Raw genomic sequence first — 27766 nt, 5'->3', positions numbered from 1 at the left:
TTTTTACAGTAAATGTGTAAGGATGCAACTTTTAGGATGTCATAGGTCGCTTTGACGCTCGACCTGTTTGGTTTAGTAAAAACAAACTCTGGTACATTTGTCCGGTCAGTGAGGTTTGTCTGGGTCTGGTGTGAAACCGTGGTGGGTGTGGACCCCGAACAGCTGTGCCAAGACTGGTTGATCACTTGATCAAACCTCTGGTACGGTTGGTTTGTGGTCTGAAAGCACAAAACAGATCAAGCTCAGGATGTTTTGATTGTAGACATGTGATTTTAACATGAACTGAAACATGAAACTGTTCTGGTTTTCCACCTGTACTTTGGATAACCCTGGTTAGAGTTATTCACAACATACAGTCAATTTGTAGTTTAACAAGACTGAGTCAAAACTTAGGATAAGGCCTGACTGGATAAGGTCAATGTATGAAATTGACGACGTAGTTGAAAACTGTTGTGGAACCAGTAAATGGTGGAAATATGATCATTCAACTATGATCAGTCAGTCAGTCACAGACATTCACAATAACAGGGCTGGAGTTGTGGTGCAGCCAAAAATCCAAATTTCTTCTGTTATGTTATTTCTTCATGAACTCTTTGTGACATCAGAGAACTTAAATAGACACACAGAATTAAAATGCTGCTGTCATTCACTAGCATTTGATTTCCCCTTGTGGCTCCTGGTGACAATCACCAATACTTCATGTTTATTTCTATTGGTTTGTTTGTAAAAAGTAAGTGTGAACACAAAATGAAACCCGAACTAAAATGCAGAATTGCCTAATTTATTCCCTTGGTCTGGACGAAATGAACGGAGTCATAAAGTTAACAGGCCTTCGATATTCTAAACCATTTGGCTCCGACATGCAAATTTAATGAAAATGCAAAAACAAGTAGTGATCAAATTCCTCAGCACATAGAAGTCCTCACTTTTACCTGTATTACCTGTTTATATACTCTGGACAAAATGTGAAGTCTGTCTAGTTAAAAGACAATTAAATTAGTTTTGATACAAACAAACATCACTACACGGTACGTGAGAGTGTCTTTGTCAGGCCTTTTATTCACGACTGCGTTCATACTGTAAACCTTTGTCGAAACACTGACTTGATGCCCAGTTCATATAAATGTTCGTTTAGTCCAACTTTCACTTTCACCTACTTCAATTTTCGCAACACTTCACAGGGCCAAATGTCAAAGCAAGTGGTCAAAAACAACAAAGAAATGTCTGCTTTACATTAATACTCCGTCAGTCCAATTTATGGTCTTTTACATTGTCACATTCATACTGCACATGCTGCTTGTGACGTGGATACATGAACTGTGTTTGAGTTAAAAAACCTGTCAATGAAAAACACGTTCTCTGAGTTTAGATTCACAATAATTGACCTGCTCATGATTCATAGTGACAGGCAGTTAAATGGATATTATCAGTGCAAGGACAGACAGCTGGAGATATCATCAGCTTCTCGCAGCAATAACCGAAGAGTTTTCACATTCCTGCTTTCGTCATGTTGTTTTCGTTGACCTTTTGCCTGTTGTTGGCAACGAAGACACGGACAGGAAGTGGGTAACACCTCTGCAATGCTGTCTCTGGCCATGACCAACATTATTTAGTGGATTTACAGTTCTTATTGTAAAATGTGCAATTTTAAGTGTTTGATGGACTTTGCCTTTTGAAAAGCTGCCTGCAGCATTTTTTTTTTACCCATTCATATTCAGTCGCCAGCGTTCGTATTAACAAAACATCTTAAGGCTAAAAATAGCTCCTAAAAGACAGAGTCAGGAGAAACTCTTTCACAAAGCATTTCAGTGCTATAAGTGTCAGTGTTTTGTAAAAATAGAATATAATCAACTTTGAATCCATATTTTAAAAGCGACCAAGGATTCAGTAACACTGTAGATGACAGTACAACTCTGTGCTACTCAAAGACACCTGTGCACTTCAGTGAGCAGTTGCAGTTTTCTCTTCAAACCCCGGTTTGCCACGCAATTCATCACGTGCACATTCAATCACCAGCTGCAATAGATACATAAATAAAGCAGATTTCATGATCATCGCTGGATTATCCAGTAAAAGTGTTGCTGTATGTAGAAGTTTGATGATTTGTTTTACCAGCTGGAAGAAAAAATATCCCAAAATATCTGTATAAATATCTGAAATGTCTCATTAAATCTATCCACGAGAAGAGCGAGTCCTTCCTAACTAATACAATCAGGTTGCTGAGTGAATAGCTTTCTTTGAATTTCACAAACATTTAACCCGCCTACCTGCCCATCTATCTAGTTCCTCAAGCTCCGTGTATTGATGATCATTTCACAGACAAAGTCTTAAAGTTAGTCAGCAGCTGTTAGCAGTTTTGTGAACAGCCGCTCTTAGGATCTTTTAGTGCCTTTTATGAGCACTACTAGTGGTAGGATAAGATCCTCTGAATATGGCCCCTGGTGTAAACAAAATAGAAAGGGAAAATTGCATGGCTGGTGATTGTGTTGTCACAGAGGTATCGTTTGGTTATATATTAATCTATGTGAACAAACAACATATGACTAGAAGCGCTGTGTTTCTTGCAAATCTTATTTGTATTACCAAATTAGATTTTTTTTTAGATGACACGCTAAATAGTGGAGATGCACAGTTTACAGATGCTCCTGAAATCAACTTCATCTGGCTAAATAATTAACTTTTTAAAGACATTTAATCATTATACAGCATATGTGTAGATTTATTATATTTTTAGTATCTCAATAATCTTAAGGTTCACTGTAAGATATTTTCCTTTCTGAAGGAACTTGCAAACATGGCTACAAGGCTCTTAATACACAAGAAAGGGATTTAGATATTCTAGAGTTGCTACCAAGATGAGAAGTGTTGTTCTGTTGCATCAAACGCTTGTTTTCTTCAGGGTCATCCCCCTTCTGAGTCTATAACATTTTAATAGAAAGTTTAGCAGATAGTAATGTGAAGTTATGTGAATGAATGATGTGCACTGGCTGGTGGGGATATAAAGTTGGTCCACCACCCACTCACTGATTAGAGAGAGGGGAGTAAAAGTGGAGCTGTGTACATCAGAGCAGTCTGACATCTAGTGGACAGACTGAGCAATTACATTGGATCTTTATTTCACGCATAAAGATCTGTATAGTGGTCTTGGGAGTTACTACCCGGCCTTTGACAGTAGTCTTCTGTGGCTTTGAAGGGACTTAAAGTCTGAAAAAGAAATTACCCGAGTCATATCATGAGGAGTTACTGTTGGCTTAAGGAAAGCCTGTGTTAACAAATTGGGGCTGTGAAGTTTGAAAGATGTGGGTGTTTATCAGGCAGAGAGGGTTTAATGAAAAGATGCTTCAGTACTGAGTTGCATTTCGGGAAGTGTAGCATCCGGTATTTTCAAGACTTAAAGTCCTGATATCGACTGCTGCTTCATTTTTGACCAAATCTTTTTTTTAATCTGTCTCTTGTTCTTCAGTCTCCCGATCTTATGAAAGTGCAACACTAAGAGTCCCTTTAATCTGGTCATGCACAAGTGAGAGCAGCGTGATAATGACTTGAGGGTCTAAGGATAGAGGGTGTCATATGTTGTTACAGCTTGTGAGGCTATCTATGGCAAACTTATGTTTATCGACTTGACTCGTGCATGTTTGTGTGTTTGTGTTTAAGACTGTATGATGAACATCCACAAGCGGTGTGTGGCCAACGTCCCGAGCTTGTGTGGGACAGATCACACCGAGAGGAGAGGCCGCATCCACATCTCTGCCCAGATCACTGAGGACACTCTCACCGTCATCAGTGAGTGTGTCTGTCTCTTCACACTCACTTTTTTCTCTCTGACACACACACACACACACACACACTCACACACACTCAGCACCTCACAAAGCTCTCTATCAGCCTAAGACTAAAACTGGAAAGTCCATTAGTTGATCAATGAGCCAACGATTGACCCACATCACCACTGGGACCTATGTCCACGTGCCAAGCTCTCTCTCTCTCAGACAGCTGTGGATTGATTATGGAACAGAAACTAAACTGTTGTTAAGTGTTGTCAAATGTAGCCAGAGTTATTTAGGGCAGGCCAGAACGAGACTTCACCTCCTGCTGTCCTCTGGAAAGGACAAACTCCAGTTTGTTTTATCTTGGGATGTCTTCTTCTTCCTCTTCTTCTTCTTCCTCTTCTTCTTTTTCTTCTTCTTCTTCTTCCTCTTTTTCTTCTTCTTCTTCTTCTTTTTCTTCTTCTTCTTCTTCTTCTTCTTCTGTCACTCATTTTTATCCATGTCCTTAACCCCTCACAGTCAAAGAGGCTAAGAACCTGGTGCCCATGGACCCCAATGGCCTGTCAGACCCTTACGTCAAGCTCAAACTGATCCCAGATCCCAAGAGTGAGAGCAAACAGAAGACCAAGACCATCAAATGTTGCCTCAACCCCACCTGGAATGAGACCTTCAATTTGTAAGACATCTCTCCTTCTGTACCGTATCTTGGATACGAGTTTTGAGGCTTCGCACTCCTGATCAACTTATTTCTGGCAATTATTTGAATGCAACTTGTTTGGTTTAAAGTGACTCTCTTGGCCTCATTTTTAGTCACATGAGCACAAAGCTAACTGGAGCTCGTGCAAGTGACCCTGTCCTCATTCTTTTCCCTGCTTTTTGCTTGTTGTTATTCAAGCTATTCTGGGTTACTGTGACTGCTAGGAAAGGCACAGGCATGAAAAAATGTCACATGCTGAGGTGTCTGCCAGTTTAAATAGAGAGAGATGTGATGGATTTTGGCTTTAAAATCATATTATGCTCTTGGTTTAATTTTTTTTAACCTATTTTAAGAACTTCCCTTTATCTGCTCTTTCATCTGACTGTCCCTCCGCATTTTCTCTCTCTTCTCAGCCGCCTAAAAGAAAGTGACAAGGACCGCCGTCTCTCGGTGGAGGTCTGGGACTGGGATTTGACCAGCAGGAACGACTTCATGGGATCCCTGTCCTTTGGGATCTCAGAGCTACAGAAACTAGGGATAGACGGATGGTAAGATGTCAGGATGAGGAAATTTGAAATGGAGGAGAATTGGGAAAAATTAAACACAGGTGTAGATGGAAATAACAAAAGCAGAAGGAACAGGGGTGTGAATATTTAGGAGCTTTATTGTCATAGTCTGGTGATGATCCTGGATTTATCTGACATTGTTCTGTTTTCATTCTGGGGTTTAGGTTTAAGCTGCTTTCTCAGGAGGAAGGAGAATACTTTAATGTTCCTGTCCAGCCAGATGGAGAGGACGGTAACGAGGAGCTACGACAAAAGTTTGAGGTGAGACTCACACAAACAGAAACCCAAAATGACAACAGGTTTAATTTGAACTTGAACCTGAACATTATTCCCTCTATAATCTTTAGAGGGCGAGGGTGGGACCAGGGAAGCCCACGGACTCTTCTTCCTCCTCCTCGGTGTGCAAGTATGACAGCAATGGCAATCAGGACCGTGTCAAGCTCTCGGACTTCAACTTCGTCATGGTCCTCGGCAAAGGCAGCTTTGGCAAGGTGATGCACTCACATAGACGCTCCACGATCGAAAACGTGAACCGGCAGCTGGTAGAAAAGAAATTCCCCTAATGGAGTTGGTTTATATACTTTTCATTCGCTTCCCTTCAGGTGATGTTGGCTGAGAGGAAGGGGACGGACGAGTTGTACGCCATCAAAATCCTGAAGAAGGACGTGGTGATCCAGGACGATGACGTGGAGTGCACCATGGTGGAGAAGAGAGTCCTCGCTCTGTCTGGGAAACCACCTTTCCTCACTCAGCTGCACTCCTGTTTCCAAACCATGGTAGAACACGACGCAACATCTTGCATTAACAATGATGAGCGCACGCAGAAATATGGCAACGCACGACTTGTTCTCCTCTTTTCCTTTTTTCTTACCTCCTCATCATCTTTGTATTCTAGGACCGGTTGTATTTTGTGATGGAGTATATAAATGGAGGAGACCTTATGTACCAGATCCAACAGGTTGGCAAGTTCAAGGAGCCTCATGCTGTGTGAGTACACACACGCAGGAAAGTTGAATAATAGAACATTTTATGCGGCAGTAACAATATTGTCATGACGGCAAAACAATATCTTGTATTTTCGACTCTCCTCTAGTTGTGCCCCTCCTCTTTAATATATTAGGATGATCTCATGTTAAAGGATGTACTAATTCAGGTTTAGATAAATGCTTATTAATATTTAGCTGATAACATGGCACTGCGTAGGTATTTGTCACATGCCTGCAGCAGCTTTTTTGGGAAAATCCCTACAGCTCTTCACTCTCGGCAGTTAAGAAGTTACATGAACACTTTGCATTTAAAGGTGCACTGTAGATTACATTCAGTGTTACTCACCCAAAACCCACTGTGTGTATCATTGAGATCTAACAAGGGATGAATGCGTTTCCTTCCTCATAAAACATTTGCAAAGCCAGATTTTCGAACCTCTTAAATCCTATATTGTTCACGTCCATGTTTACTAGCTTGCAGTCGTCTTCTTCCCTGCTTTCTTGGCGCATTCCCACGTTTCTTGGCACATTAACGCCACCTGTAGGTCAGTGGAACCGGACAAACAAAATGGGGAGCCGCTCATAAATAAGCAGCTCTGTAGAGCTACAAGTGGTTACGTTTAACTAAACTCACGTTTTCATGCAAAAGCAAAGAAACTGTAGAAAAGTAATGTTTTTATTTATATTAAAAAGTTTTCACAATATCATGATCTGAAATGACATCACATAAAATTTGTGAAAACGCAAAAATACTGTGCAATTTTGGCTTCATAATTGTCATTTTTTACCTGTATCTCCCGCCCATAACACACCATACTGTGTATCCACGTATGTTTATAAATTGGTGTTTGTCTGTATTTTAGGTTTTATGCTGCAGAGATTGCCATCGGACTCTTCTTCCTCCACTCCAAAGGCATTGTGTATCGGTGAGTCCATTTGTGACTCAGCTCGAGTCCGCAGGTGCAATTATCCATCATTTCAGAAAACAAGTGTGTTTAATACCTCAGTGTGTGTATTTCCACGTGTTTGTTTCCAGGGATCTGAAGCTGGACAATGTGATGCTGGACTCTGAAGGCCACATAAAGATCGCCGACTTTGGAATGTGCAAAGAGAACATGTATGACGGCATCACCACAAAGACCTTCTGTGGAACACCAGACTACATCGCTCCAGAGGTATGTTCACGTATTGTTTGGTAGCTAACGGGAGCTCTTTTAGCAAAACAAGAAAACAAAAACACAACATTTTTATACATCTTTTCACTTGAATGAGTTTACCATTGTGTCTTGTAGATCATAGCCTATCAGCCTTATGGGAAGTCTGTGGACTGGTGGGCCTTTGGAGTACTGCTGTACGAAATGCTAGCTGGACAGGTTTGTATGTACCAACTTTCTCCTCTTAGCAGGGAAACACCAATAACAAGAACTGAAAACAACATAGTGTTCTTGTGCCTCTCCAGCCGCCTTTTGACGGGGAGGATGAAGATGAGCTGTTCCAGTCGATCATGGAGCATCACGTCTCTTACCCTAAATCCATGTCCAAAGAAGCTGTTGCCATCTGCAAGGGGGTGAGGATGCACACTTGAATGCACACACGAGTCGGGACTCATCCAAATCTGGCCCTTAAACCCACTCCCTATCCACTCCGAACACTGGAGGGTACACTTACATTAAGGGCTCATTGTTTGAAGTGAAAGGGCATAAGACAAACTCTTTACTGTTTTGGTTCACTCTGTGTCTTTTTCGATTCGGAGGGAAGCTGTATTCAGAGAAAAAGCTCTGAAAACCCACTGTACACTCACTAGCAGGTGAACACACCGAAACATTCAGATATTTACCTCAGGAGTTGTTAGAGGCCAAAAGACAGAGAGAGTGAATACTGGAATTACATTCATCAGGTCGCCAGAAACACGACTTATAATGAATGATAATATTGTAAATAAGCAGCTGTTCACCCCATATCAACTTAAAAGGTGTTCAGTCTCAGTTAGCCATGAGGGTATTTTTCATCCGTGGTCCCATGGACAGATGATACAAAATCATCCCAAAGAAATATAAGATTAAAATTAATATTTAGTGAAAAAATCCTACAGAACGTAGTTATACTACATTGTTTGGTGCTAATTTAAACATGCAACACAGAAGCACAGAATACATAACATGGAAAACAACCAAATGGAAAATGCAAACATGCCCTGTGTACGACATTGAGCTGCATTATTAGCCGCTAATTGCAACCTGAAAAACAGAGGCTTACAACACATAGACAGAGTTAGGGGGTAGTGGGCAGGGTCCACAGTACACACACACACACAGACACAGACACACACACACACACACACACACAGACACACACACACACACACACACACACACACACACACACACACACACACACACGTCCAAATTCTCGTAATGAGTCTGTGTGTGACTTTTTTTTTTTTTTTTAAGCTGATGACCAAACACCCATGTAAGCGTCTGGGCTGTGGTCCAGAGGGGGAGAGAGACATCAAAGAGCACGCCTTCTTCCGCTACATAGACTGGGAAAAACTGGAGAATAAAGAGGTGCAGCCACCTTTCAAACCTAAAGCTGTGAGTATATCACACACACACACACAGACACACAGACACACAGACACACATACACACACACACACACACACACACACACACACACACACACTCACTCACTCACTCACTCACTCACTCACTCACTCACTCACTCACTCTCTGTCTCTCTCTCTCTCTCTCTCACACACTCACACACACACACACACTCACACACACACACACACACACACACACACTTTAGCTGTTGAATATTAGCATAACTTATCTGAATACCTTAGAAATCTATCACAGTAAGGAAGGAGAAAAGGCACTTAGTCAAACTTTAAAGGTAAGTTACAGACGTGATTAGATCGCTCATCCCCCGAACCCAACCATCACCTGCCATTGGTCATTTCTCTCGCAAATGCTAGAGCTGAGATTTGTGAGTGTAGTCACCAATGGTGAAGCTGAACTTTCACTTGCTCACATATGGACCAATGGAAATCCACAGTCTCGGCTGTGAGTGATTTGATTGGTTGATGCCATGTTTTAGTTGTATTTCTCTTTTTTCTCTTTGTCGTTTGTTGTTGTCCTTTTTTTCCTTCACATCCCTCATCAAACTCACCTCATCCTCCCCATCTCTCTCTCCATCTCTGTCTCTCTCTCCTCTCCATGGCAGTGTGGGCGTGATGCGGAGAACTTTGATCGCTTTTTCACGCGCCACCCCCCAGAGCTGACCCCCCCAGATCAGGAGCTTATAGCCAACCTGGACCAGGAAGAATTCCAAGGCTTCTCATTTGTTAACCCTGAGTACACTCACTCAATCCACTGACCATGCCACATATCACTGGGCTGCACTAGTAATCCCCTACACCTCAGACACACACACGAAAAAAAAAAAAAAAAAAAGTTTTAAAAAATCACCATGATGTCATATCCAGGCTGCATTCGGCAGGGTGAAACGTTAAAGAAATAGTAAGGCATTTTGGGAAATGCACTTATTTATCTTCTTTTGCCAAAGTGAGATGAGTAGGATGAAATCAGTCTCACTTTACGGTGTTAATTGTGAAGCTAGAGCGCGGGAGAGATGAGCTTCGTTTAGCATAAAGTTTGGCAGCAGAAGGAAACTGCAGGACTCTCTCCAAGCTCCAATGTATGCCTACCAGAAGTAAAGTAACTAATTCGCATGTTTCTCATTTGTTTGATCCATACACAAACATGAATGTTTTCTTTAATCTTTAGCTAACTAAATCTCCACAGCAAAGCAAAACCTTTTTTTTCTCTTGAGTTTTTAAAAAGCAGTAGCCTACCTTATCACTGTGATGTGAATGTAATCAAGGAAAAGATTTTTCCATTAGCCGCAGCTGTAGCTCGTGTTTTGTCATAGTTAGAAAATGTTAGCATACTAATATGCTAAACTAAGATGGTGAACATGGTAAGCATCATATCTGCTAAGCCTTAGCATGTTAACTTTGTCATTTTGAAGATTTTAGTATGCTGACTTAAGCATTAAGCTCATAGCACCCCTGGACCCAAGTACAGCCTCCCAAATTTTGTAGTAGTCAACTGCCAGTAAGCATGCTAATAGATTAGCGCACTAGCGGAAGTTTAGCTTGGCTACACCCGTCAGTCACGTGACCCTCACCTTTCTGCTCGAGTCTTTTCCTGTAAAAGCCACACATTAGGTGGGTTTCCATCCACATGTTTTAATGCACATTTTAAATTTGTGCATTAGAAAACCTGGAGTGGAAATGCCACAAATTCGGGGAAAAAAACCTAAAAGAAAAAGTGAAAAAGTCAATGTGTCCATAAACGCAAAATGCAATAAAGTAAAATGGAAACAGACTTAGTGGATAAATCATGACTTCAACGTAGATTGACTGAAAAATAGCAGCAGATAGAAACATCAGATCTGTGTGGAGCCATGAGGAGACAATACAAACAAACAAAAATGCCATATTTTATCACGTTTTCTACATTGTTTTTCACCATCTGAAGTTTGACTGTTGCTCTTTTCATTACATCGACTTGTTGCGCCCTCTTCCTCTGTGATGCTTTAATGGCACCCGACTGAAAATTAGCACCACCAGCTGTTTATCTTGATAAACCAACCTCCTAATAATCACATAACAGAGGAGAATGAAAACACGCATTAGTTCGCATTTTCTTTTGCCAGTTTTCTTCTAATTCGATTAAAATCCTATAATCCGTTTTTACATTTCTCCTTGTGCATGAATTGACAAACAAACAAATAAGATAAAACGTCTTCATTAGTGAACTTTACTTCTGGCAGCCATATCTTTGAGGAGAATCAGGTTAACTGTTTGCTCCAGGCTTGCGTCATTATGCAAAGCTTGGCTAATTGCCTCATGACTCCAGCTCTCTATCTAATTTAAAGGAGTGGTATCAATACTCTCATCTGACCCTCGGACAGAAATCAAATAAGCATATCTCTCCACCATGCCAAACTATTCCTTTCAGTAACGTTCAGATGGAAATGCAGACAGGTGCTCAAATGCTAACAGTCACGAGAAATAATCAGATATTCACGTGTCAAGTTGCCAGTAGGAGACTAGTCTGGTTTCCAGCGGTGACACTGTTTTCATTTTACTGTGGATGAACATGTCACGTTACACTGCTGCTCTCATATCAGCTTTACTGGCTGTATCTCTATCTTTATCCCTGAATGCTGCCCGGCTGCTCACACCAGCAGGTTCATGTTAGAGTCCGGCATCAGGACCCACCTGAACCTGCCCTGTCCGTGTGTCACCCTCCCTGTAATTGCATATTGACTATGACGACCTTTCAGTAATATATTGATGAGTGTACTATGATCACATATTGGTAATATTCATACAGTGGAAGTGAAAACTGACCAGTTGCTTTGCTATGATTGTTTTGAATACTAATCAGTTTCCTAATGTTGACTTTACTTTTGTCTATAGGACCAAATACTTCTTCACTTTATGTTCAGTCAGTGTTGTGGTGAGCTTATCTGATTTCATGCTGATTTCATTTTTAACCAGTTGGAGGATAGAAGTCTTTACACGTGCAACAGTGTAAGCCTGCGACAAGTCAAGAGGTTTTTGACTGAACGGTCATTACTTTTCTCCTGATTCATAACTGAAAACATTCACCACGTTACACTGTGTTTTTAATGACAGAGGACATATCTCTTAGCTTGTAAACAACCTTCTGTGGAGAATTTCACATATGACGAAGCCCTGTAGAGTCTTGTGAGCTCACAGAAACAGGATGTCCAAAAGTGCCAAAATATGGTTCAGAATCATGAAAGTGTGGACAAATATTGTCCTCAACAACTGTGATGAAGGGCAGCCATCTTGTGCCATTTTGCAGTACATGTATAATTATTAGAATATGCATTTTAGCTTATCTGTTCTCCAACAATACGATACAATACACTTGGAAAGTCATTTTCATATATAAAATGAACTGTCTGAGAAGACGTGTGTTTCATTGTGCGGCAGGTTGTATTTTCCTTTTGTAACTGTGTATCGATGCAGGGTAGTAAAAATGTGTCAAATCTTGTTCTTTGAGCTTGTATCAAAAATGTAGGCAGCAACAGGGCGACATCAAAGAGTTTTTTCTGATATACAAAGATGCTCGCTGATAAAAGAAAAAAAAAAAGAAAGAAAGAAAAAGACTGATTCTGCCAGGTGGAAAAAAAGTGAGTTATTGTGGTGATGGTAACAATGATGAATCAGCGATGGCATAACGAGATATATAACGTAGAAAAAATTTATTGAATTCTATATCGGAGAGCTATTTGGATAAATTGTTCTGAATGAGAGAGATGCTTCTGTGGATTGTATAATTGTCTTGTATGACTGGAAACTGATAATATACTCACTGGTGCCTACCAGACTACTTCTGCTGTGTCTGCCTTGTTACTGCTGCTACACCCAAATGTAATATAATGTAACACTTCAAAGAAACGGTTCAACATTTTGGGGATCTACATTTGTTTGGTTTCTTGCTAAGAGTTTGGTGTGAAAATGAATTCCACTCTCATATCTCTCTCATGTAGCTAAGATAAAGCCAGGAGACAGCTAGCTTAGCTTAGCATAAAAATTGGAAACAGGAGGAAGTTGCAAGCCTGGCTAAAAGTTAGGTTATGTCTTGTTTGTTTGATTTGTACAAAAACATTTGGTTTGTTTAAAGGTTAAACACTGGACTATTTCTTCGCCTTGCTAGCTCCCTCTGCTTTCAGTCTGAATGCTAAGCTAATAATCGCCTGGCTGCAGCTTCATTTAAGGCACTGACATGAGAACGGTATGATTGTCTCATCTAACTGTAAGCAAGAAAGCAAATAAATGTATAAGCAGTATATAAACACTTCATAAGTTGTTTGTAACACACTACAATGTAGTTGTAAGCAGATATTAGGGTATTTTGTGTTAATGCAAGTGTTTAATGCAACGGTTAAAATTCTCCCATGAAGCATCCTGAACGAGACTGTCATATAAAAAAACAAACAAAAAAAACCAGCCCATAGTTCGTCTGTGCCAGCAGCTTGTTACGACCCATAGTTATGTTTTATTGTTGAGTGACCTCTAGCGACCACAGCAATGACGGGAACAGAGTAGGAAGTCGGCTCACGCAGTATAGAAAATGTTATGCAGCGGTCGGGGTGGATGAACGGGGTCGACAGGTGGTGGGTGGAAACAGGTTATTTCCTGTTTGTTTCATTGTTTCTTCATTAATGACCGTTCCACAACCATAACCTCATGTTTATTACTGTCACCATGACGACAAAGGTCCTCTAACCTTAATGAAGTACTTATAAACCAAGCCACGATCTTTTCCTATACCTTACTAAGTAGTTTTTGCACCTAAACCTTAGAGACTGAGACGGTTCCACACTGTTTATGACAAATAAGCTGCGATACGAATGCTGCTGGTTTGTTTCTGTGGGTCGTGTTGCAGGGTGGGGACAAATTACTTATATGGTCATTTAAGTTGGAGGACTTAAAAGAAAAAAGGAAACCCTCGATTCCTTCAAGCTAAAATATTTACAAAATTTAGAGTGGTAAACTAGAGTCCAAATCTTTCATTCTTGGCCCCAGAAATAGTCTGAAGAAAACTTAACTAAAGGTCCACTTACTAAATTTTCAGCTAAGTTTACAGCTACATCTCATGGCCCCTCATCAACAGATGGTGCTCAGTGGTCATGGAATGAGAAAAGCATTTATAAAGAAATACTTAATATATAAGATGAATATAATAAACAAATACTTCATATTTTGAATTTATGTAAATATAATGGTGTTAAATTCTTCAGGGGTTTATACGCCAGTGTGGGATGCTTCACGAGTCTTAAAGTTGTTGTCAGATCCATTAATCAACACTAAAGTGTCTCTATATCTGCTTACAGATAACTGCATTAAAGCTAAAGTTATCAGCTATTTATTAATTGTTATATACTGCTTATAAAGGCTACATAGAGGGGGTTAAAATAAAGTGTTAATCACAAAACAAACAAACACACGCAGCATCGTCACACACGCCTCATACACAATAATGAGCTGAATTAGTGGTAAATTCGTGGACCAGTGGTAGAGATGGGAAAGTTGCAACCCCTCCTCATTTCAGCTGGAAACCCTGTGATGAGACAAAAGGAGGAGGTAGGAACCTAAACGCTTTGTGTGATGTGTGTAATGTGTGTGATACATGTGTCTTGCCTGAGGCTCACTGCTTCACTTCCCCGTGTGAAATCCTTTCCGGTTGTGGTTTGGTCTGCAGCTGGTCTGTTTTATCGATCCTCGTCTGTTCTGTACTAGAACATTTCCTCTCTCTGGCTTTAGAAGTTTGTCTCGGATCTTCCTGCACCTGTGCTGTTGAAATGTTTCGGGTGGGTCTTTTCCATATTTGACTGTGTCGCTGGGTTTGTCGCCACGGTGTGTTTGTTCTTTGTCGACTTTCTTCCCCCCAGTCTTGTATGGAATCAGTGGTGTGTTTTTCTGAGTCTAGACTTATTGTGGTGCCACCATTTACAGATTATCAGAGGTGTGGACTAGACTGAACTTAGACTTTACAAAATCAAAAAACACATGCCATTCAACTAAAGTATGCAAGTATAATCATCAAAAATGTACTGAAAGTATTCAAAGTAGAAGTATTCAGTACGCAGAAAAATGGCCCCTGTGACCATGTTACATTATATCATTAATATGTACACAGCATTTTACGGTTGTAGTCATTGAGTTAGAGCTCATTTTAAAATATATTTGATATAACTATGCTTACTTTCATTATGGATTTAACCCCCTGACTATGTTTATCAAGTAGTCAATTATTAATTATTAAGTAATGATTATTTGGTTTGTAAAACTTAATTAAAATAGTGAGAAATGCCTTTAAAAATGACTTAAATGATCATCATAATAGTTGCCAGTTAATTTTCGACTAATGGTTTCTACTGTACTTGTATACACTGTTAGAAGTTTAAACTTTGTCAAAGCATCATATTCATATTTTATAAGCTCTTCATATGTTTTTTTATGCAAAAATCTTAATTTGTAAAATAACTAGTAGCTAAAGCTGTAGGATAAATGTACTGGAATAAAACATACAATGATTTCCTCAGAAATGCAGTGGAGTAGAAGTATAAAATATCAAATTGTTACTTGAGTAATTGTACTTGTTATATTCCATCACTGCTTGTGACTCCCAGGGACGTAAGACTCTTATTCTGGAAGGACTTCAGTCCCTCCCCAAGCCCAAAGATAAAAGCTGCACATACCAATATTTTTAGATTAATAATTTACTTAAAATGCAGTAATACACTTTGATTTAATCCAACAGACTTGAGACTTGTCTTGCAAAACAATCACTTTGTCCCACCTCTGCAGACGATTAAAATGTCTTTGTTTGCTGAAACAGTCAACTTCCCTCGCCTCCTCCTCTATTCTTCATCTTTGTGCTTCTATGAGACGGTTGTTCTTTTTGCTTGTTGTCAACGTTGTTCTTTTCTAAACTGTCTTTTTAACGCTGTACAAATCAACTCTAAGTTTGTACTTCTAACACTTTCCCCTCTCCTTCTCTTCTCTCTGCGACAGAAATCTCGCTGTGACGTCGGCAACTTTGACAAGGAGTTCACAAAGATGGCGGTGGAGCTGACGCCCACAGACAAGCTGTTCATCATGAACCTAGACCAGAACGAGTTCCAAGGCTTCTCCTACACCAACCCCGAATTTATTATACAAGTCTGAGGAGTTCCTGTTGGTTAGACGCAGCCCGGACAAGACTTTACTCCAAACCCGAACAGCCCAGTTACATTTAATCCAAGAGTCATCCAGCATCTCATCGGCAGCCCGGACTCACACCAATCATACACACACACACATAAAAATCCTCAAACTCATCCCCCCGCCAGCGTCTACACTGGACAGTAATGAATATCATAAACATACATACTCACATTTAAAGACACACAAGCAGCACGATGAAATACAAACCTAGATGGCTTCAGCAGCTGGTTGGTCACAGCAGGACTTACTTTGACCACGTGGTAACAGGCCAGTTTCCGAAAAAACTCACGGGACCTCGTGTTGAGCAGGTCAATACAGCGGCTGACGATCAAGAGCCACAGCGTATGTGTAACTGTGTGTATGTGCTCTATCGATCGGCAACAGCGTGTGTTTGTTTACTTGATTTCCCTCTCTTCGGCCTGTAAAAGTTGCGTCATGAACATTCCATGATCAATATGTCATGTATGTGCTCACACACATACACACACACACACACACACACACACACACACACACACACACACACACACACACACACACACACGTTTCTGCATAGGCTGCGGTTTGGAGGGAAGGAAGGTTTTGAATTATGAAAGTCCAAGGCCCTGTTCATCAAATGTGGCTTATTTAATTCAGGCTTACATGCTGTTATCAGGCTAAAAATAATCCTGTTTATTCTCATGCAGATAATTTGGTTCTTTGAAAGCAGCGTGAAGATTGGTTTGGTTTGTTAATCCTTGTGCCGGCCTGTTGTACGATTTAGGCGTGTTGGGATCCCTCCCTGCATGCACTGGGACAGTAACTTCATGGACATCAGTGTCATTTAAGGCACGCTCCCGCATTTTACTGCCGTTAATAATTTCTACATGGTGCTCCAAAGTTTTTCCCACGCTTTCATCGCTGTTGAATTAGATATGATGAGTGAGTGTGGTTAGACTGTGAGTGATGTTGGTGCTCGAGCGGAGAGGTTCTCCCAAACTGACATGTGAGAGACTTCTGATAAAAGCAAACAGGCCTGCTGCAAAACGAAACCTCACTCCTTAAGAAGCAGATTTAAATGCATGAACTATTTTCAGCAATCCAAGCTCTGCAGTTAATCATTGAAGGAGTTTTAGTCTTTAAATTACAAATTCCCATTTTAATGGAAAATGTTATTGGTCTTTAATAGTTAGAATTTTTTTGCTGAGTTTGTCTTTTTGTTCACAGTGTCTCAAAAACTGGGTTGATTCTGTTTTTTTAGTCACAAACTTGTATTTTCTCTTAGCAAATACTGATGATTTCTCAAATGATAATTATATCAGTATTTGTTCATTATAAAGCTAAGTGAGACGTTTGAATATGAAAATGAGCTCATGTGTGGGATTCCCCCTCAATGCAATATCCTTTCTAAAGAAGAAAGGATGCTAATATTGCTAATTGGCTAAAAAGTTGAAAAATAAAGAGTTAAAAGATATACTATAAAGAGATACTGTATCTATTCTGTGTAAATTGTCCACCTGCTAAAAGGACAACAAAACCCTGGCAACACCTAAGTCAAGCTAATTACATCAATAGGCCATAAAAGTGCAAAGTCCACATGTAATGAATATCTGCTTTTGTGTAACTGAATTTACCTTTCGCTCTGATTACAGTCTCAGCTTCTAATATTGGTGCGGCAGGTCCAGTATTCTCCCTTCAGCCTGAACAGATGCAGTGAGGTCTAAAAAGAGAAAAAGGCAAAAGATTTAAAACAATAAAACACCTTCCAGGCTTAACTGGCTGCGCAAATGCAACTTATCACCCTCATGGTGTCTTACCTGAAGTAGAAAATATGTACAAATACATGAAAACAATTGTTAAAATCACCTCAGAGATTAAAAAAAGCCAAAGTGAAGAACGTTTCGAGTTAGCTTCAAAGAACCAAAACAAAAAAATCCAGAGTCATATTTTCCACGTATGAAGAACAGGGCCCTGATTTATAACCTCATGTCTAAGTTAGTCCTGAACTTAGTCTTAAGCACGTCTCGTCTTCCAAACTGATGCAAAAAAAAAGAAAAAAAAAAAGAAAAAAAAGGAAAGAAATTCCCCAAATGCCTGTTTGGCAGTGATATTTAACAATGTCTCTGTCTTTTTTCTCTTGCTTAATCTCTCTCTTTCTCTTCTCTATGGCACTGTGTATGCAGTGGGTTAGTGCTGTGTAGGCCTATACAGTCTTTGTGGTGCAGCTCCTCTATGCATGCCATATTTGTTGGTACAGTAGTTCTCTAAGATTTGCTTTCGACATCGTGGAGGTGAGAAACTCTCGGTGTCTTGAATTTATCGATGCAAGTCAGTTTTATGATATCCATGCTCAGATCAAGTTTTTAGTTTCCACTCTGGATGCTGCGTACGCTATTTCTGATAATGTCGAAAATGTGCGCGGCTAAAGAGTTTGCTTTAAAAAAGCACGGAGCAAAGACTGTTTGGCTGTGTGTTAAATGAACATATAAAATAGATGTAATTATTCTGTATGACTTGTGTTTCTGTGTATGTGTAAATAGGAATGGGATCTAGAGCTAGATGTGGTTTCCATGCAATGACGCACTTCCTCACACCCCATCTCCCTGTCTCTCTGCTCTTTACCCCTGCCAGCACTCTCAGCTTTTACTTTGTTCTCCAATTTTATCTCTCCCCTTTCTCCTCCTCTTCCTCTTCTCCTTTCCTTCAATCTTAATTTGATCTCTTTTTCCTTCTCTGCTTCTCCCCTTTCTGCGGCTCACATTCACATCGGTAAATTTTAATGAGAAGGAACTGGGAAATGAGATTGGCAAGACAAGAGGGAGAAGGGAAAAGAGGGGAGAATAAAGTGTTTACTATGCAAAAGGCAGGAGAAGAAGAAGAAAGAGGATGAGGAGAAGAGGGCAACTTTTATAAAGCAACCTGAGGAGATGGTGTAACAGGACAGTATTCATGTGTTGCATGCGCCGTCTTTACCTGCGCGTGAGAAACACCTCCAATATGATACCTACATTAAAATGAATTATCATAATACCATTTCAGTAACTCTGGCTCCTGTCTTTTACTTTGAAGGGTTGTACACAACAGCCAGTAGTGAAGGAAGTATTCAGATCCTTTATTTAGGTAAAAGTACTAATATCATACTGTAAAAAACTTCACTGCGAGTTAAACTGCAGTGAAAATGTTACTGAAGTAAAGGTATGTAAGTAAAATCAGGAAAATGTACTTAAAAGTTACAAAAGTAAAAGTATGCACTGCAGCAAATGGCCCCTGTGACTTCTATGCTATTATATATTATATTATTGTAATATTATAACTCATGCATCAATGCATAAGCAGCATTTTGTGGTTGTAGGTTGGAGCTAATCTTATACACAAAGCTGTAAAGTCTGTAAAACTTCTGAGAAATGCTCATCACAATTACCCAGAGCCCAAAGTGACACCTTGACACTGTTTGTTTGACAAAATTATTATCGCAACAAAAAGGTGCAAATCCTCACATTTGCATTGGAGAAGCTGGAACCATGAAATGTTTGTCATTTTTGTAATGGTTGCCAATTTATTTTCTATCAACTGACTAATTGATTATTGAATTAGTCATTTCATTTGTTATGTTCTTGTTCTTAGGCTTCGTTCTCCGGCAAAAATGTTCATATTGACCAGCAGCAGATCGTGAGGGTTTGCTTAGCCAACATTGGTCAGTAGAAGAGTCTCAGATCCAGGGGCGCGGTCATGTGATGAAAATGTATAAGGGTATGTGAACTTCCAACAGAAGAAAATCATTTTATTTATTTAGTTTTAAATAATAAGCCATCATTTTTTTTGGATTTTGATTGCTTTGTCGTCTTCACACATACTCGCTCACTTTATATTCAAACCCTTAAATATTCATATTCTCATTTATTCTTTTATTCATTCAGATGAAGGGGCCCCACAGGGCTCCTTCCCCATTTTCTGGTGGATGTAATCCAGATGAGGATATTAATATGAAGGACGTGAAGGCCTAATGAGTAAACAGCTGTGACATCAGCCACAAAGCTCCAGAGATATCAATATCTCTGTAATATCTCTCTTATATAAAGTGTAAAAGACTTTCCACAACTATTAATATTTCACCAAAGTCACTTTCATGTAGGAGCCAAATATTAAAAACACCATTACTCAGTCCAACATTCCCTGTCCAAAGAAAATAGAAATATAGCTTAGCTGCAAAATATTTTACATTCAAGATTTGATAAATTCATAAAATATTTATTTATCTAAACAATAAATGTAAATTATGAAAATCTGCAAGTCTTGAAAAACAAGTTATTTAATTAATTTTTGCGTTCAGAATTGACCTGGTGTGGGTCAGTATAACACAGATGTAATAATGGGTAAAAGATTTGCTCCTGACATGTTTCATGACATGTAAAAATATTTTTGCTTGGAATAATAATTTGTGTCTGATATTTTTATTCCCCAAAATAGTTTCTTCGCCTTTACTGGAAAATCCAGTAAATTTCATTTCAGACGTTTGACAGAATCTGTTTCCTACTTCATTCAAATGTATTTTGTCAGTGTGTGTGTGTGGGCTGGAGGATTCAAGTTTCCACATCACACTTGTGTAAGTTGCATACTGGATAATGATTGGCCTCTGAACTAGTTGTGATGTCACAAAATCCCACTCCTACAAACAGTGTTCAACTCAGATTGAAACTTTCCCTCTTGAGCGTGAAAACAGACTTCTAGTGTCAAACTGTGCACATCAGTCTGGTCAGAGAAACGCAAACAGCCAAGTGAAGCAACAATAAGCAAAACACGTGTTTGAGTGGAGGGGGACTTTAACTTTACCAAGTGGGTTCCCACAGTCAACTGAAAATAACACAAAAACTGGGCACATGGTTTTTGGGTAAAGTTGCTCTGGCATGATGGAGGCCCACACTGGGTCAGTATTGAGCCTAATCACTTATAGTCTGTACTGTCGCTGATTTACAGGCTAAATTATTTGCTATACAGTGTTTTCTTTAATATAATTGAACTTATTTTACATACATAAACGTTTTGAATACTTCTTTCACCACTGGATTGTATGAGGTTACATAATGTACAGGGTTTGTTTTTGTGGTCTCTTCGGGGGAACATTATAACCACTGTGCAGATGCTGAACTGTTGGTCAACACTGCGCTCTGATTCAGATGTAGGCTGCCGGCTTCAGGAACACACTGCTACCGGAGGGCGGGATTATCCTGCAGTTTACTGTCATGCAGAGTTGATGTACGATAAAGTAGATCGTGTCCAGATGAGCTTTGCTGCCGCCGCCGCTGCTGCTGATGCTGCTGCTGATTTCTGAATTGTTTTATCCAGGATGTTTGCTTTTCCACTTTTCGCCCCTCGGGCCTGGGTTCCTCTCTGATTTTTTACTTTGTGATTTTTGACAACACATCCACATCCCGGGGTCCTGGGTCTGCGGCCCTGACATGGAAACGTCCCAGCTCTGTAGAGTTATGAAGGCAGCTTAGTGAAAAATGACCTTTCCCTTAAACCTGCAAAGTTTTTCACCTATGCGAGTTTAGCGCAGGTTGCAGAAGATGCGCACAAAATCGGAGTTTCCGTCACTTTCAGCCGACTGGATCCACACAGAGAGAAGACACCGGGGAAAAGTTTTCAGCAGTTTCTGAACCCCGCCGGTCTGTCCACTGGAGGTCTCCGGGAGGAGCGGGCAGAGGAGGCTGGGCCGACATGAGGCTGTGTAACCGGGGTGTGATGATGCTGCTGACCACGGCGGGGGCTTTCTGCGCCTTCAGCCTCATGACCATCGCCGTGGGCACGGACTACTGGCTGTACTCCCGCGGGATGTGCCGCTCCAAGAACCTGAACGACAACGAGACCGTCCGCAAGAACGAGGAAGTCCTGACCCACTCCGGTCTGTGGAGGACCTGCTGCACGGAGGGTAGGAAACACACCACTCCTGCATGGTCTCAGCATTGTGCAAAAGCCCTTATCATAATTGTTATTTTACAGTAGTCTGTAAAATATTGGTCAATTGTAGTTAAGTAAAAGAAGCAATACTACATTATTAAATACTCTAGGAAACTTAAGCACCCCAAGAAAAGTTACTAAGTACAACGAGTATCAGCTATTATTGCAAAATGTTCTAAAAGTATCAAAAGTAAAGCAGGTAAATGTCCGCTGCCAGTGTTGTATTATTATAGATTTTGTCAGTGCATTATTCTTATTTAACTTTTACATAGCATTTAGCAGTTGGTGCTTTTTTTTTTTTAACAATTGTATTTACTTTCCCGTTGTTTAATTAATTGTGTAAAATAACTACTAATGATAAATAACTGAAAAGGTAAAAGGTGCAATGTTCCCCTGAATTGCAGCGGAGTAGACACGATATCTTTCTATGTATAATGTAATGCTGTGGAACACCATGTATAAAGTAATGACATGGAAATAGTGCTTAGTTACATTCCACCATTGAGAGCACACACCTGATAGCAATAGTGTTGACAAAGTGTTTTACAAATAAAACAAAGTTTAAAAGAAACTTGTAACTGTTTAGCTAGTAAATAAGAAAGTCAAATTTATTCAAATAATATCTTTCAAAAGCAGAGTAACAAAGTGCTTCACAAGTGCCCAAAAAAATATGGCACTATAAATGTTTGTCAAACATAGAGAATTGAAACAAAATAAAAAAGAAACAACATAAAACCACTGAGGTGATAAGTTATAGAAATGCGACTGAGAGCTGATCTCATACTCCACTAACCAAAACCAAACATTATCTCTATGGGGGAAAACTGATTTGTTAAGCACTGAACGTCTCCTGCAGCACATCCCATTCATTTTTGATTAATGGCAAGATTCAAGAGGGTGCATCTCAGAGAGCGAGGGAGGAGTTTAATTCCTGGATATGTGATATAATGAAATGAAATGATCAATTATTCATTGCTTTTTAATATAGCACCTCTCTTTGTCTTACCTCATACCCCCTGTTTGCTTTGCTTTGTTAATTTTCTGAGATGTCCAGCTCTTTTATTTATGCCTCACTTCCATCCCTGTGCTCCTCTCAGCCCCTCCCTCCCCTGCTGCTCCACTATCTCTTAACTCCAAAATGGTTTAATGGAGAGGTAACAAAGCATGCAGAGGACATCAATGCCTCAACAGTCCTGTGTGTTTGTGTGTATGTGTCTATCAGTCTGCATCACACAACGCCACCTGCAAGCAGACAGACACAAAGATGGAAAGCTGAAAGTTGGTTTTGTACTTTTCATACACTGTCTTTATTAGAAACTTGTATGATTTAATTCTAGTTAATTCTAGTTGTCTTCTATAAATTATATTAATCCTAATTCTTTTTTTTTTATCAATGCAAAATAACAAAACAATAAATAGTGACATGACAGGAAACAAAGATAGAGACGTAGATAAAACATAAAAATAGAAGAGGTTCAGCACTACAGACAGACATTTACAATGAGATACTGTTAGTATCTTCCAGAATGAAGTCACTGTACAGCTCGGTTACTTGCATGTCAAGCAACAACAAAATTGTCCTCCGAAGTAAGAGTTTGATTAAAGACTAATGATACTAAGCTGCAAATGCTCAGAAAATTTCTATTCTTGCTGAGAGTAAGGAGAGAGGTCCTAGTTTCACATGTGACCTCATCTCATCCTCATCTCTCCATTGTGGGCTTTGCTCTCTGACCTGTTCACCGCGGCCGAGTTGTAGCCACTGAATGAGTTTGGTTTTGGTAACCATGGTGACTGAGTCACATCATCAATACTGTTCAATCAGTGCAGCACATAGGGACATATTCATCAATATATCCCTGTGTGTGCAAATGTTGAAAGGCATTACATGGCCAAAGGATAGTGAGAGCAGGAGACAAACAGTCCAGCTGATTTCTGAATCCTCACAGGATGAGAATCAACATCAAAATATATCAGAGGCGTTACAGGTGATTATGGTGACAGTCTGTGTGTTTGGCAGCTTGATGGTTGGTGGGACTATTAAGTGTTGGTGATGGTTTGGATTCATCAACATAAAGTGCCAGGAGATGTTTCCTATAGTGAACTGTCAGGACCTGAGGAGCGTATATTTAAATATATATAAATATAAAGCAATAGACTGACCTAAATTATTTCTTAGCAATAACACTTATAATAAGCAACACAAAAACTTCATGGCTTAAATGATGTGAGGAGGAAAATCAGTCAAATCAGTGTGGTAAAAGGTCACAAGCAGGCACTGGTTCATGTTAAAGGGTCACAAGCCAAACAAAGCTGGGAGCCACTGGCTGAAATCAACTGTGAGTATAATTAGAATATGCCATTGCTTCTGTTATGTGCACACATGATGTTAAAGGATGCTCTTCCTGTGGCAACTCATTAGAAGATGTCACAGTTCAGAGAAATATTATTCTCGATCCTCTGACTTCTCTGGGCTCAGGCAGAGACCTTCATATGCATAATATCCAAAGCAAAATATATAAAGCATTCGCTAGTTAAGGCCTGGAGCCGAATTGTTTCAAGAGCAGGAAAAAAAAATCCATACAAAACCCATCAGATGGTAAGCATATTTAACATTTACTGTCAGCAAGTCACTGTTAGAGTATGCAAAGTGCACTGGGTCAGAGTACATACTATGAAGAGTAACGCAGAGCCAAAGGAGTTTTTAAATGGATGTAATGTGATGTATTCCTCTCTTTGTCTTTCTGCAGGGACATTTCGGGGTGTTTGCAAAGACATTGATCACTTTGCTGAAGATGGAGACTACGAGCAGGATGCTGCAGAATATTTACTGCGTGGGTAACACAGGAACGTATAACTGTGAGATCTGTATGGGATACGTTGTATGTACCGTGATTGTTACAGTTGACTCAGTGGATCAGTGGAATTCACCCTGGCTAACTTTGTTCAGGTCGTCTGTTTTAAGTCCTCGCTCCTCTTCCTATTCTTAGTTCATTCGGACTTCCAGATTTAAACAAATGTCATACACATTTAGAATTTCATTGTTGCCGTCTTCACCTACATTGTAACACTGGTGCGTTCGTTTATAATGACCTACATCATAGGTGTCCAGTCTCTAAAAGTTAATCCACACCTCCCAGCCAATCAGAATCCAGAATTTACAGTCACCACGCAAATGTTGAATATTCCCCATTTCATTCTCCTCTGTCCTCTTCCTCAGGAGCAGTTCGGGCCTCCAGCCTCTTCCCCATCCTCAGTGTGGGGTTATTATTTCTCGGAGGTGTGTGTGTAGCTGCCAGTGAGTTCTACAAGTCACGCTACAATGTCATTCTCAGCGCGGGTATACTCTTTGTCTCTGCAGGTCAGGAAAAAAAGCACATATGTTCATCACATGTTAACAATCCTCATGTTAAAAAAAAAAACAAAAAAAACAAGCAGGTTATTACGAGCCATAGTAATGTTTTTATTGTTTGGTGAAGTCAGGCGGAGTAGTACAGCACATAGAGCTACAAAGTCCACGTTAGGTGGAGGAGGTAGGTGTGTGTGGGTGGGTTGACGAAGCGCAGGACTTTCACACAGGAGACTGTTGCTTGTTTCCCATTTCAAACTGATAATTTTCATTGATTCCGTTAACCGTGACTATTGCATTGTTTCCATTGTTACCATGACAACAAAGGTCCGCTCCGATCTGCTCGTATGGCTCATATCTGTGGGTAGGGTCAAGCGACCTCTGTGGTCATGTAGGTAGGAGGATTTTAAAATCTTTTACTTGTTTATAAAACACTTTGTTGTTTTGCACCAGCGTCTATGAATTAGGATGATGGATGAGCCTGTGGCACAAGTCTTTTAGTTTTTCTAAAATGCAGGACTGAAATGTTCAGTGGGCCATATTTTAGTTTTTATGCTGCGAGCTGGTGAAGAGCCTGCAAAAAGATCCGGGAGCAGCCTGAAGAGTTGACCCTTTACCCCTTTAGACTAATCTGTGAAGCACTTTGAATTGTACTTACCTTTAAAGCAGCTATACAAATAAAGTTTGATTGATGGATCATGTCCTTCCCTCTAAACTCTCCCAGGTCTCAGTAACATCATTGGCATCATTGTGTACATATCAGCCAACTCAGGCGACCCCAGCCAGAGCGACAACAAGAAGAGCTACTCCTACGGCTGGTCTTTCTATTTTGGGGCTTTGTCCTTCGTGCTGGCTGAGATGGTGGGTGTCCTGGCAGTGCATGTGTTCATAGAGAAGCACAGGCAGCTGCGCACGAAAGGTCGGCCTTCCCTCATCAAGCCACCCATCTCCCGTGGCTCATCTTACTACCGCAACCGATACTACCAGAACCGCAGCCGCCGATACAGTTACAGGAGCAACCACAGCGCGGGGGACTCGACCTCACACTCTTTTCGAGCGTCCTTGGTGCAAGAGCGAGAGCCGTCCCTCTCCACTGACTCCAAAGTCACCGGCATGGCAGCGCCACTGACAGTGGGCTCAGAGTTCATGCTTTACACCTTAACCTCGCCGCTCAAAGACGGTAAGCTTGACGTGGCTGTGGATGATTTAACTACTGCAGTCGCTCACAACAACACAGACATTCTGCCTGGAAACTGTGCTGCCAACAGAAGGACCACGCCTGTGTGAGCGGAGATGTTCAGTGATAAAACACAAGAGGAACTTGAGTGAGAGGAGAACATTAAATAAGAGGAAATCCTCTCACTTCCAGGGTAAAAGAAAGAGGAAAGACTTTGGATATTGGCGTAGAGGAGCATCAACTAATCTGTTGTTTATTTGTAGTCGATGTTTAGTCGATGAGATGTCAAAAAACTGTGAAAAATCCCAATTCCAATTTCCCAGAGCCCAATGTCACGTCTCTAACTTGTTTGTTTTTTCAATTCATAACATTATAAAACAATGAAATTCAGTAAATCCTTATGTTTGAGATGCTGGAATCGGATCAAATGACAAAAACGATTTTTAAATGATCAAAGTAGTTGCTGATTATTTCTGTTAGTCAACTATCATTCAAGCTCTAGACTGAAGCAAACAGTCTCTTTCATCTACTGTTGACAAGGTCTGAGAAACAGAGATGGAGTAAAGAAGAACACAATTTTGAGATCTACTACTTTCTTGCTCTTCGTATGTCACTTTGCTATGCTATTGCATTAGCTGTGTCTACTGTATATCTGTAGTGTGGGTGACTGAGTGTGTATAGTTTTAGGAATGTGTGTGTAAGACACACAATCATGCAGAGAGAGACAGAAAGGAGCAGCATCCGTTAAAATAAGAAACTATTACATAAAAAAAAACGAACACACACACATACACCAACACACATACATGTGGGATTGACATAACTATGTCCTGTTCCTGTCCTCCTTTTTGTGGACCTAAGCACAAAATCGAAACCCATTAAATGCATTAAAACGCTATCTGTCTCTCGCTGTGTGTGTTTATGTGTGTCACTGTGTGTGTTTGTGTAAGCATGTGAGCATGCATAAGTGTACCAAAAGGATTCTGCCCATATGGTTGTACCGCTGAGTCTCTGTTTACATCAAATAAAGCTCATAAATGAACAGAATCGCTCAAAATGTGCTTCAGAGAGAGACAAGAGTGGTGTAGCATTGCTTCTTTTGTGTCGTACAGGGCATGTCTCAGGTGTCCGTGTGTACATGAGAAAGAGAGAGAGAATATTCAAATATCTGTCCTTGCATAAGTGGGCACAGAAGCAAATGTCCAAGCATAGTGCAAATATATAAACAGGCACAAACAATTTATCAAAATTAATGGATGCCCCTGTACTGCAAAAACATTAAGGCCCTCGTGTGTGAACATGCATGAGTTAGCTGTGTTAGAGACAATGGCAGCGGAACAGCAGGCGGACTAGGAAACTTGATGGGTTACCATGGCGGCGGCATGATTCAGGCAAACATTCAAGGCAGTTGTGCTATTGGATTCAGATCAGGTGAGGACACTGAAGTACATCTCATCCATGAACTCATCG

The 27766-nt window shown here is 40.3% G+C and overlaps 2 protein-coding genes across 3 annotated transcripts in view; both read left to right on the top strand.

Annotated features, from left to right (window-relative positions):
• The window catches only part of LOC130166001 (protein kinase C beta type-like), a 35218-nt gene extending 16361 nt beyond the window's left edge, over window positions 1-18857 (top strand). Inside the window, exons 5-17 of one of the 2 annotated variants that reach the window (XM_056371252.1) lie at window positions 3655-3783; window positions 4287-4443; window positions 4878-5012; window positions 5195-5291; window positions 5378-5521; window positions 5633-5806; window positions 5926-6017; window positions 6880-6942; window positions 7053-7191; window positions 7309-7389; window positions 7476-7583; window positions 8467-8607; window positions 15645-18857. In XM_056371252.1, coding sequence (XP_056227227.1) covers window positions 3655-3783; window positions 4287-4443; window positions 4878-5012; window positions 5195-5291; window positions 5378-5521; window positions 5633-5806; window positions 5926-6017; window positions 6880-6942; window positions 7053-7191; window positions 7309-7389; window positions 7476-7583; window positions 8467-8607; window positions 15645-15797 — 1613 coding nt within the window. In that variant the 3' untranslated portion in view covers window positions 15798-18857. Of the gene's footprint in view, window positions 1-3654; window positions 3784-4286; window positions 4444-4877; window positions 5013-5194; window positions 5292-5377; window positions 5522-5632; window positions 5807-5925; window positions 6018-6879; window positions 6943-7052; window positions 7192-7308; window positions 7390-7475; window positions 7584-8466; window positions 8608-9244; window positions 12454-15644 lie in introns of those variants that run through there. The other variant, XM_056371251.1, reaches the window with a different exon arrangement.
• An 89-nt stretch (window positions 18858-18946) lies between these two features.
• cacng3a (calcium channel, voltage-dependent, gamma subunit 3a) lies at window positions 18947-27333 on the top strand. The gene is made up of 4 exons (XM_056371253.1): window positions 18947-21744; window positions 24521-24604; window positions 24991-25131; window positions 25844-27333. Exons 1-4 carry the CDS (start codon window positions 21534-21536, stop codon window positions 26404-26406), a joined length of 999 nt encoding a protein of 332 aa, XP_056227228.1. The 5' UTR covers window positions 18947-21533; the 3' UTR covers window positions 26407-27333.
• Window positions 27334-27766: the final 433 nt, after the last annotated feature.

The sequence above is a fragment of the Seriola aureovittata genome, chromosome 3, assembly GCF_021018895.1.
Source record: "Seriola aureovittata isolate HTS-2021-v1 ecotype China chromosome 3, ASM2101889v1, whole genome shotgun sequence".
Lineage (NCBI taxonomy): Eukaryota > Metazoa > Chordata > Actinopteri > Carangiformes > Carangidae > Seriola > Seriola aureovittata.
Note: the sequence above shows the minus strand (reverse complement) of the source record. Positions and strands in the feature narration are given on the sequence as shown.